The 11,917-nt window shown below is 47.0% G+C and overlaps 1 protein-coding gene across 4 annotated transcripts; it reads left to right on the top strand.

The window, feature by feature from the left end:
* Positions 1 to 326: 326 nt before the first annotated feature.
* Positions 327 to 11,650, top strand: LOC125739082 (nuclear respiratory factor 1-like). 4 transcript variants are annotated; one of them, XM_049008823.1, is made up of 12 exons: positions 327 to 482; positions 1,991 to 2,232; positions 2,517 to 2,631; positions 3,907 to 4,033; positions 4,132 to 4,272; positions 5,985 to 6,143; positions 6,339 to 6,554; positions 7,007 to 7,108; positions 7,197 to 7,354; positions 9,576 to 9,715; positions 10,456 to 10,649; positions 11,016 to 11,650. In XM_049008823.1, exons 2-11 carry the CDS (start codon positions 2,013 to 2,015, stop codon positions 10,614 to 10,616), a joined length of 1,539 nt encoding a protein of 512 aa, XP_048864780.1. In that variant the 5' UTR covers positions 327 to 482; positions 1,991 to 2,012; the 3' UTR covers positions 10,617 to 10,649; positions 11,016 to 11,650. The 4 variants fall into 4 exon arrangements, with proteins under 4 accessions (XP_048864780.1, XP_048864781.1, XP_048864779.1 ...); XM_049008824.1 differs by having other exon boundaries at positions 328 to 482; positions 9,591 to 9,715; positions 10,456 to 11,650; XM_049008822.1 differs by having other exon boundaries at positions 329 to 482; positions 10,456 to 11,650.
* The last annotated feature ends 267 nt before the right edge of the window (positions 11,651 to 11,917 follow it).

Here is an 11,917-nt window from a genome sequence, read left to right as displayed (position 1 = left end):
ACCCCACATAGTACACACGTTACTGCAAATGGAGGAATAAATAGAGCATCAATCTTCAGCTCAGTTTAGGGTTGCAGATGGACAAATACTTATCTTAAGTAATAACTTCTTAATCTGGGCACTTAATGAAAGTGCTTAAACTTGTCACACCTCATTTGGTAAGAAAACACAGACTTTGTATAAAAATGCACTTAAGTTATAACAATTTTCATGCGCACAGGTTTAGGGAAATACAGTTATATGTGTCTAGGGATTTTCTCTTTTTTTACTTTTTTTTTACGTTTGTCTCGTGGGTTTAATACAAATCTTCCCTTCTCAATATGGCGTCGCGGTGACTCCGCCGCAGTGACGCACTGCGCGCGGTGGGACCGGGGGAATCGGCGTTTTGCTGGACTGGCGGCTCTTTGTCCTCCATTAGCTAAAGCTCGGATTCCAGCCCTACACTGCACGGCGCAGGCCCGAAGTAGCGCAGCCGCTCTGAGGTTAGTGCCCTACCCGCGCAATCTCCAGCTATTTCAGCCGCGGCGCAGCCGCACGAACAAACCCGGCAGCGGCGGGCTAGGGGAAAGATGGGGGGAAATGCCGACGCGTTATTGCTGTGGGGTTGTGTAAATTAATTGACCCCGTTTTGACGAAAGCCTCAAGTTAATCTCATAACTAAGCTCAGACGAAGCACAAATGTAGCCTGGGCGCTGCTACAGGCCGCAGTAGGCCTGGGTTTCTTACTATAAGACTCATGAGAGGCGGGCTAACGTTGGGGAACTGAAAATTACCCCCAAACGAAGAGTTGTGGGTTCGCTTTTAATATCTACACATTACACACTAGTAAAGTTAAGGGGACAATGTGTTCACTTTAAGGGTACGCCGCGTATTAGTTATCTTTGCGCCATGCTAGTGGAGGCGAAGTAGGAAAACGCGCCGTTTGTTAATGCTAAGCAGCTAGCATGACCCGCCAACAACATCAATCAACCGGAAAGTATGGGCGCACAGTACCGTGTAGCGAGGTGTGCTTTTATAAAAGTTGTCATCACTTTAGCATGCTTCTTCGTAGTTCAGCATGCAAACGTAGTGACAAGTTGGTTCCCAGTGTTGGATGATTAGATAAATATGCTGTCTTGGACTAAATTGTGTAATTCAAATAAAAAAAAATTTTTTCGGAACACCATATAATTACACGTTTTTCTTGTGAAATTTGATGTGTGTGTAGTTTTGTTGAGGGGAAATGGGGGGAGGTAGCGGTTGAAATTATACCTCAGTTGAATAGGAGTTGTCATTAATCTACGTTTCTCATCAGTGCAGCGTTGCGGTGACAAAACAGTCTTCATGTGAGCTGTGCGAATCAGTTAATTTATCCAAAACCCATCTAAAAACAACGGTGTCCAATAGTAAAATCTTATGCCAAGATTGTCGTGTGTCTAAATTAAAAAATAGTGGGTTGTTCTCACACATATCCGGCAATTCAAATGCTTGAAATAAAGATTGTTTAAACATTGTCGTAGTTAATGTGTAAGACTATTTCTCGAAAACGCTGCCATCACAATTCTTCACAATCAGTGAATGCAAATCTTTAGTACTTCACCAATCAAGTAGACTTTCTACTGCATATCTATTGACACCAACAGTTTTATGAGTGTATATATGCTGTGTATCACTACAGTAAGTTGAAAGGTGGGAAATCAGCGGGCTGTGTTTTGGCGGTTTTTTATATTGACGTTGTTTACACCATTTCTGCAGTTAAGTAGGTAAAGTTACAGTACAGTTCTTATGTATTGCATTAAAAATAATATATTATCATTTGTAGAAAGACAATAATTCAAAAATTTACTTGGTTTACCATTGTAATTCAATCCAATCCAGTTGCAATACTGGATGACTCGCTATCAAAGTCAACTCCCTTATTTAAAATACAATTTCTCTGTTGACCAACAGGACAGCTGGTCTATGTTTGCACTGATGGCTGTCTGTGTTTCTGCCTGCGTGTTAATGTCAGTGTGACACAGGCTGTGAGCACCATGGATGAGCACAGTGTGCACCAGGCAGACATTAGCACCATCGAGGCCCATGCCGTGACTGGCCAGGTACAGCAGGTGCATGTGGCCACCTACACAGAGCACAGCATGCTGAGTGCGGACGAGGACTCTCCCTCCTCGCCCGAGGACGACGCCTACGATGACTCTGACATCCTCAACTCCACGGGCACTGATGAAGTCACGGCACACCTGGCCGCTGCAGGTAAACTGACCCTGTGCCTGGTTTTGCGCTTCCAGTGGACCTGTGAGGGAATCCGCTCCTCTCCATTGTGCTGTCTTACCATTGTATGTCCACTAGATGGCGCAAAATGTTTTACTTAAATGGTCATGGTGTAGTATTTACTATACATAGGCAATGGATCTATACTTTGTAGGTATCTGTACTTTTTCTACATACAAGGTGGAGAGGGTACATACATGGGTGCATACAAAATATGGCAATATGCAGTGTATATTTTATTTAATTTTTAATACTCTACATCGTAGGGCCAGTCGGTATGGCGGCAGCAGCTGCAGTAGCAACAGGGAAGAAGAGGAAGCGTCCACATATCTTTGAGTCCAACCCATCCATCCGCAAAAGGCAGCAGACGCGACTGCTCAGGTGAGTAACCCATTCCCGCTTGAGGCTGTACTTCACCATGTATTGTAAGTGTGTATGTCACGCAGGATATTTTGGGAGCCATATTGCTTAACAGCAAACTATTGCTCTAGTCAAATTCATTTTAATGAAGGACAACATGAAGACAGCATTTTTAGTATTTTAGTATTTTAACCTATGGCTGTAAAATTCCATAAATATGATGGTGTCCTTTTCTGGAACACTGGGTAAAGTTAGGAAAAGTTGTGCCGGACGTCCAGCCGTGTGTCTACCTGATAGGTGTATCCCACTAAAGATCCAGGTGATAGAAGGCAATATAGTGGTACTTCGGAGCACGAACCTTATTTGTTCCAGAAGGCTAGTCGAGTTGCGAAATGGTTGAGTTCAAAGTCGAATTTCCCCATAAGAAATAATGTAAATTTATTTAATTTGTTCCACACCTTCAAATGATTACCTCTTTAAACTAATCTGCCTACCTATCTAATGTTAAAAAGCATCAGCAATCAATATGAAACTAATACGCAAATGAAAAAGCAGACAAACAAAAGCGATAAACTTGAAATAAATGACAATCCCTTAGTCTGAAACTAGAGCAGACTCGCGTGCGCCACCTTCAAATCTTGCTGTAGTTTAGGTTCTACAGTTGCTCACTACTTTCCTCTTTGGTTTGCTGCTATCTCTGCTCACTTTCTTAGGCAGCATGATTACTGTATCACTAATAGTGCTGTAAATGAAGTACAAAACAATTCACACCAAAAACAGGAACACAGCTGTCGATCTCGGTCGAGAGGTACCGTGAGACTGAGAGTGATTCATAGGCATCAGCATCCCAGTAGGTCCGTTTGCCTTTGTTTCAGCCCATCAGAGATGTGTCTCGATCCGAACAAGTTTTAGCAGATCTGTTTTGTTTTGTTGTATTCTGAGTTTTCGGTTGCGGCTAGATTTTTCTCGACCTACTCGTTCAAGGTTTGAATTTTGTTGTTGAACACTTCTCAACCCATACTCGTTTTAGCAGGAATGGTGAAGTTCCAAGATTTAAATTGTAATTAAAAAAAAATTACAAAGTTCAATATATGAGTTGGTCAGGTTATGTGTTCCAGTTGCAAGGTTCCACTGTATTTAAGACAACCTATGTAAAAAAATGATTTTCCATTGTTAACCACCAGATGGGGCCAAAGGCAAAGAATTAGTAATTTCTTAGTCAGTATTTTTACCTTCCGCAATCAGGACTGAAGCTTGTGAGGTAATAAGGAGTGGTTTGTCTGCACTTCTCTGCAGAAAACTGAGAGCCACCCTCGATGAGTACACGACCCGGGTGGGCCAGCAGGCCATCGTACTGTGCATCTCTCCCTCTAAACCCAACGCAGTGTTCAAGGTGTTTGGCGCTGCCCCACTGGAGAACGTGGTGAGTCTGCTACACCCCAAACTATGATGTCGTGCCTATCTGCAAGCTTTCCTTCCCTGTCATTCCACATGCAGCATGCTTACCACTGTCCCTTGCAGGTGAGGAAGTTCAAGGGCATGATCCTGGATGACCTAGAGAATGCACTGGCAGAGCACGCTCCCCCCGGCCCCGAGCTGAGCTCTGAACTCCCACCGCTCACCATCGATGGCATCCCCGTATCTGTTGACAAGATGACACAGGTACTGTATGCTCTGGCTGGAACGCTTCTCTTCATGTTGTCATGTCCTGCCAAACCTATCGCATGCAAGGGATTTTATTCTGAATCGTATTTTTTGTCGTGAAGGATTTTGTTTCCTGGTATCCCAATATGTCACTAGTGGTGCTTTTTCTACTGCTTTTGTCCATACGTGCTGCTATTTTAATAGTGCCACGTCTAATGCCATGGTATCAGGCTGCTGTGAGGGCATGATACTGACACACTCTTAAGGGTCACTCCGGCACCCCCAAAACAGCATCTGCTCTCAACCCCAGTGTGCGTGATTTTTTTTGTGTAGGATAAGTGGGTATAGAAAATGGATGGAAGGCAGGAGTACATACTTTGCCTATCCAGCATTTAATCAGTCCCTACTAACAGCTGTCAGTAGGCCTGATGGTCTGCCCTACACACCGGCTGTCGAAGTGGAAGGGGTTCTGGGGGTGGTGAAGCCCTTGGCCCTAGGGAGCACCAGTTGACACCCAGGTGTGCACGGGCCTGTAATTAGCTAGCCCTCCCAGCTCACCTGGCCCCAGTATCTCACTGATGATTGGCTCCCTGTGGACTAAAGCATAAGCCAGTCTCCCCTTCACCTATAATTACACCAGCTGTCAAGGACGAGAGCCCGATTCATGGGCATTCTGTGTAGGTGGAACCCAAGATTTTCCTGAAGATTCTTAGTGGCTCACTCACCCGTGAATATTGTGTGTGCTGTTGTGGCCATGGGGGGTGTCATGGAGTCAGATTGGAGACCCTACAGTGGTGGGACAGCTTGCACGAACCAGACTTAAGGCAGAAGCCGGCTCAGAGTCACTTGCTAGTCTCATTACACTAACAGACTTGGCCACAAGCAGATTGCAAACTCAGGCAATAAGCCATCTTGTTCTATCTTGAAAGATGGCCCAGGATAATAACATTCTTAGTGCTGTGTGTGAATTCAGTTTCTTGTGCCGTGTTAATTTAAAATTAAATGCAGAAAGTGTAAGACACATCCTAAACAGGTCACTCTGCTGTGCATGACTGACCAGTCCTATAGTGTGCTCCCTACTGCTGTCGATTAAATAATTGATGTTGGGGTTGGGTGGAAGCATATAAATATATGGTGTGTCATCAGGAGAAACTGATACGGGCATCTGAGTTCAGGTTTTAAAATGACGGGATATCGTTTGCCGATATCAGCTGACCGTAACCTCTGTGGCCGCAAAGATGGCTCCTGCTTTAGGGCTCCATGTAGCTTCGTTCCAGGTGCAAACTGGAATGTGCTGAGGCTTCCGGACAGAACTGAGCAGGTGGCTAGCCAGCATTTTGGAGATAGAACATTAGCCCCTGGAAAAGAGGACGGGGGTGGGTGCAAATCTGTGGGGATTAGCGGGGGAACCGTGAGGGTTTCGTTTTTTGTCCAACTCAGAGCCTGAAATGCTCAGAGGGCTGTGAAATGGTGGTAAATGTATCTGTCAGTTTGTTTGGAATCATCTTTCGGTAGCTTTGAGTGATGATGATGATGTAATCTTCCAAGAAAAGATCCCTCGCAAAGTTAACCTGTGCCTGCAGCACCGGGTCCTGAAACGGGAACTACGTGTGCCTGCCCATTCGTATTGACCGTAAAAATTCACCGTGTCCCATCATGCTTCGTGCTTGACGTAGCATCGGGTCAGGTTGACTCCTTACGGCTATGATTTGTCTGCCGCCGTGATGCAGGCCCAGCTGCGAGCCTTCATCCCCGAGATGCTGAAGTACTCGACGGGCCGTGGGAAGCCCGGCTGGGGCAAGGAGAGCTGCAAGCCTGTGTGGTGGCCAGATGACATCCCCTGGGCCAACGTCCGCAGTGACGTGCGCACCGAGGAGCAGAAACAGAGGGTGGGTCGGCAGTCGTGACCTCAGGCTACAGGGTTGGAGGCCTTGGGAGACATTGGTGGAATCCTAGGACAGGAGACTGACCAGCACTGTCCAGATAAACCCCCCCCCCCCCCCCCCGGTGATGACACACATGCTAACGAGGGCACTGGTAGGTGCAGGCTGATGCTCAGACAAAGCCGGTGCTCTCCCGAACAGGTGTCCTGGACGCAAGCATTGAGGACCATTGTGAAGAACTGCTACAAACAGCACGGCCGTGAAGATCTGCTCTACGCTTTCGAGGACCAACAGGCTCCCCAGACACATATGACCACGGCCACCGCTGCTGTCACCCACGGCATTGCCCATCTGGTACCTTCGCAGACCGTGGTGCAGACCATTAGCAACCCTGACGGCACTGTATCCCTTATACAAGTGAGTTTCTGTACGGCCTGTGTTGGGGAACAAGAGCTTTGCTACCTGTGGGACCCCCTAGAGCAATGACCAGGACTTGCTGTGCTAGGTTAAGAACGCTTAGGTTAGCATAGGCTATGAGCTGCTAAGCTAGGCTAGGATAGGCTAGCTTGTGAAACAATATAGTATGCTAACAGCTGTTTGGATTAAGTACTTTATGCTCATGCATTTTTTTTTTACCTTAGTCTGGACTAGGCTTGAATGGTCATGGGTTGAGGCTGGCCATGTTAGGATTGCAAACCCATGATGTTTCCTTAGATACCTAAACAGTCAGGCAATTTATCTATGATCTGTAGGCCCAGTAATGTTGCCTGTCTGACTGCTGTTGTTTGACTTTTGTATGTGTTAAGGTGACCAAAACGAATCATGACTAAACACGCGTTGGCCGGCTATAATTTTCTCTCTGCGCTCAGGTGGGAACCGGGGCGACTGTAGCCACGTTAGCCGATGCCTCGGAACTGCCTGCCACTGTGACTGTGGCCCAGGTCAACTACTCCACCGTGGCTGATGGAGAGGTGAGTGGGTCGGCCGGTGCTGCACTTCTGGCTACAACGCTAGAGGATCAAGTCTGGGAATGCAGACGGTCCCTGTGAACCAATGCAGGTGGAGCAGAACTGGGCTACGCTACAGGGGGGAGAGATGACCATCCAGACACCCCAGACGTCAGAGGCCACGCAGGCCGTGGCGTCACTGGCAGAGGCCGCTGTGGCCGCTACCCAGGACCTGCAGGCTGGAGCCACGGTCACCATGGCACTCAACAGGTTGGTAGGCCTGTGGGAATCAGGCTATGCTGGGATGACTGGCAGGGGAACTATTGAGGTAGGAAAATAGAAGTCCCCAGAGGTCCGTGGATCAGCTCGTTTCCTGCCTGTTGTGTTATACTCACGCTTCTCGCATTAGAGCAGTTTATGTAGCCAAAGAATTTAACAACAGAGAGATGTGGTTTATGAAGATGGATTTTCAGAATATTTTTCTTGGAAAACGCGAGTCGCATAGGCAGTGCAGGAAACGGTGATTTGGCTCTTTGGTAGAGCAACATGCATTATTTCCAGGTGATGTGGACCAGAGGCGCTTTGTGTGTTGCGGGTGCCAATGCTGTATCGCATTATTGGATACCAAGGCTGAATCATGATGGTTTGTGTGACAGTGGGCAAGGCAGCGGCAGTGTCAGCTTTTCTGGGCCGTTTCCATGACGTTCCTCCCCTGATCTCGGGGCTGGAGACTTGTGCCCACACTCAGCCCCCCCTTGGGGCTTGTTACCTGCGATCCCCGGGGCTCTGCGATGGCTGTTTATCACACAGAAGCACGATTTCCTGATTGGACATGCCTACCTTGTTTTCCGTGTGGCCCTCTCTAGTGGCAGTGCCGGCCAGCAGTACGCAGTGATTAAGGTCACTGCATTAGGACTCGGAATCCTGTAGTCTTAAATCCCACGGGATTCACTGCTGTAGGAAGTTGCCTAAAATTATCTCATTGGCTTGGGATGTATCCAGCTTTGTTGCTGGGCAAATTTGATATGCATGAGGTCATTTATGGATATGTAAAAGTTTTTTTTTTTTTTTTTTTGATGGTGTACTTGAGTGGGTTTAAATTAAATTTTTGGCTGCAGTCCAATAGGAGAGCAGCATTTCTGTAGAAGTACTGGCTTTTGTAAGGTGTACGTTCTTGTTCCAGCCTTTAATTTGGTTGTCATTAGGCCTGCAGTCTGGTCTTGGGAAGGGGGGGTGGTATTTTGGCCATTTGCCTGATGCTAACTCATCAGGGCAATGGGTGGGGGGGTATTATGGACAGGTGCTGAGACAGATTTCCTCGCCAGACTAGGGCAGAAAAGCAGCTTACAGTCGCCAAGCTGCCTCAGCGCTACGCATACTCTTCACCCCCCAACCCTCCGTTTGCTTTGCACTGCTCTCAGCACGGCCTAATGACCCCCTTTTTAGGAACTGTCCTCAAAATTCACAGGGTGGGGCAATTGGTATTAACCCTCTTACCAAACTAGAGCCCACCATCTAGCCTGCCATTACACACCTGCTTGACACACATAATCAAAGTACGCTGGTAAACAGTCTAGGGCACGAAGTACAATACATCCAGTTTCTGGATGACATTTTTTTTTTTTAAGTTTTGTGTCTCCGTTGTTGAAATGTTTCATATCCAAACTATTGGAAAGATGCTACTGATTTATTTGATTGTAAGAAATGTTTAAATGATCCTTTTATATATATAGTGAATGACTATGGTGGTGATTATGTTTTAGGGTCGATGTTACTGCTAATTAGATTTGGATTTAAGTTGTTCCAGGAGCCGGGCTGTGCGTAAGGGGAAGATCAGTTATGCTCAGCCTCTTCGGTAGTCTGCCTCTTGGGAGGGGTAATCTGAAGGGGGGCATCTCTCCTCACAGTCTGCCCTGTGTTCATCTGCCATTATCTGGGTTTCCAAACTGCTTTGCTGCTGATCCCCGGTTAGGCTCGGTTGTGGCTAGTACTCAGTATGATGCACATCTGACCAACTGAAGCCACATTCATAAAAACACAGCATCAGCCTGACATGCTTCACCTCGTCTGACAGCCCTTCAAATCTCTCATGTGTCAGATCCAAAGGGGAAAGTGAGCCTGAAGTTAATCAGCGAACCAGCAGGGGGCGCTGTCCCCGCGGGGCAAAGTAGTGCCTTTTGGTCATTGATTACTCGCCTGCAGCCTCCAAGGCCTGAGTAGCTGTCCCTGGCTCCTCACCCCATGTTGACAGCAGCTATCAGAGCAGACTTGAAGTACTCAGCATCCACTCTGCTCATGGGATTATTTTAATCCTAAGGCTGGCTGAGCAGGAGTGCAGAGCAGGCTGGAGATGAGATGCCCCCCCCCTAAATACATCAGGCTTGCTGGTGACCAAGGGCTTAAAAGTAAAAAGCCTAGGATTCTGTTAGCATGTCATCTATTGTCTTGCTTATGTTGCCAGGTACTGAATAAATATGCTTATGAATTCCAGTGTGTGTGGTTGCAGTGAAGCAGCAGCCCATGCTGTGGCGACACTTGCAGAGGCAACCCTGCAGGGCGGGGGGCAGATCGTGCTGGCGGGGGAGACGGCGGCTGCAATGGGAGCTTTGGCCGGGGTGCAGGATGCCAGTGGTACGTACCTAAGGCGCTAACTGGACCTCTAACCGCACCAAGGACACCTCGCTGTTGAAAAGTACAATTTGTATAGGTCTCAGTGCAAAGCCATTAGTCCAAACATCGATTTATTTCACTGTACCGGCGAACAGGACTCACATATTTGCAGGTACCGGATACAGTTAGCAATGAATGCAGCGGATGTCATGCTGATGACTATAATAATGATATTAATAATGGACATGTCAGTGCTGCTTAAAACAATGAAGCTCAGGTTAATCCTGGCCAGCTGGAGACCACCTCTCCCTCACTTCTCTTGGGGGTTGGACATTCTAATCCACGGAGCTCCTCTAGGACAGATGGTGCGCGTACATGTCCAGTAGATCTGTGTGATCCAGCCTAATCCATTAGAAGTGGATTCTAGCTGCACGCTTCCCCTTCTGTGAGCTTTTTGTGAGTCTGAGTCCACCCCTCCCCACCCCTCCACGCAGGAAGGTGACACAGGGCCCGAGTAAGTCAGGGCTTCCCCATTACCTGACCACTCCATTCTGCTTTCATTCCAGAAGTTTGTCTATTCCTGGATGTTCCTTTTAAGGAGCACAGAGCATTTTTCTCAACAGCAAGTGCCATCCTGTACGTTCTAGCCATGGCCTTTTTAGACAACATGAAGGTTACCCATGATTATTTTGGAGATAGATGCTCCTGTGATTTGTATCAGCGGACAGACAGATGCCACCTACTCTTCTGTCTCTCTGCAGGACTCGTCCAGATCCCCGTCAGCATGTACCAGACTGTGGTCACCAGCCTCGCGCAGGGTAACCGCCCCGTGCAGGTCGCCATGGCACCTGTCGCCACACGTATTGAAAACACAGTCACTCTGGACGGGCAGGCGGTGGAGGTCGTGACCTTGGAGCAATGACGCTGACTTCACTGGATTCCCTCGCGTTTCAAGGCAGGACGTGCCAATCTCCCCTGTGCTCTCCTTTAAGAGAACCATACTTGAGTCGGTTGGGTTTCCTTAGTCTTGTTGGATGTGACTGAGTAATGTACAGATGCATTTTGTGTAAATATAGTTAGTCATTTTTTCCACTTTTAAGCATTTTTTTTGGAAGTGCATGAGGCAGACTTGGGATTTCTCAGTTTGTACATTAACAGCTTACAACACAGACTTTTTTCTCCCCCCCATTCAATACCCAATAGTCTTCATACTTTTGGACACGTCTGTGACATTTCAGGCCTCATATTCGTCAGTAAAATGCCTCTAGCTGGTGCTATAATCACCGTGCCCTCTGCTTATAGGCGCTGTGTCATTCCTCAGGTAGATACACACCGCAAGATGGACTTCTGTTGCAGCCTCGATGTACATTGCTCAGTATAAAATTCCAGGTAAATAGGCCAAGATGTAGAAGGCAGGCAGATGCTTCAACTTGGAGTGTGTGGTGATGGTAGATTCCAAACCAAATGTACAAGTGCTTGAGGGTTAAGCCTTCGCTCCAGGTTTCTTGTCCCTTGAGGATCTTTGCCAGGACAGCTGTGGGTATTCCCCCCCCGCCCCATCCTACCCCCATGGGTCAAGAGGTCACATGCTGAGTGAGGGTCCTCTTTCAGAGAGATGCATGTGTTGTGTGTGTGGGAACCGACCCCCCTCCCCTAAGACCCCAGTGTACAGGAAACCGTTGAGTTTATTGGGCTTGTCCCAGGCAAACACTCCAGTATGTACTGACTGGTCCAAGGCTGTGGGTGCACTCACAGCGGTTCTGTTTGGAAGAGTAGTACGGACATTACTACTTTGGTTAAATGATTTTAGGACTTGCTTTCTCTTGTATTTACCACTTTATATGAAATTGTCACCATTTGTTAGTGCAGATATGTATTTCTCTCATGCCAGATCTTACCTCAAAGGTGTGTTTTTTGAATAATGTTAATTGTGAATAATAATGTAAGTTTAACATGTCTGGTCTATTCGGCCTTTTGAACTGAGCAGAATTTAGAGTAGGTTGGCTTTTTGATGCAAACCCACGTGAAGCATGCAGTTACCTACTAATCAGAGTGGACAGTTCTTCAATAAATCATTTAATGTTCACAAAAAAAATACTTTTTTATTCCCAGTGAGTTTAAACCTGATTTAAAAAATCCAATTAAAATTGGTTTTTGATGGCACTGCTAGACCTACTTCGCACTGGGAAAAATACATCTTGGGAGATGTTTCACTTCATCCAG

The sequence above is a fragment of the Brienomyrus brachyistius genome, chromosome 3 (assembly GCF_023856365.1).
Source record: "Brienomyrus brachyistius isolate T26 chromosome 3, BBRACH_0.4, whole genome shotgun sequence".
Lineage (NCBI taxonomy): Eukaryota > Metazoa > Chordata > Actinopteri > Osteoglossiformes > Mormyridae > Brienomyrus > Brienomyrus brachyistius.
Note: the sequence above shows the minus strand (reverse complement) of the source record. Positions and strands in the feature narration are given on the sequence as shown.

Bases quoted from the DNA above. Each gene is read 5' to 3' on its own strand.
- LOC125739082 (XM_049008825.1), top strand. From the start codon at position 979: ATGGGCGCACAGTACCGTGTAGCGAG. The intron at 1,005-1,990 runs GTGTGCTTTTAT...TGTTAATGTCAG, and splicing joins GCACAGTACCGTGTAGCGAG to TGTGACACAGGCTGTGAGCA. The intron at 2,632-3,906 runs GTGAGTAACCCA...ACTTCTCTGCAG, and splicing joins CAGCAGACGCGACTGCTCAG to AAAACTGAGAGCCACCCTCG.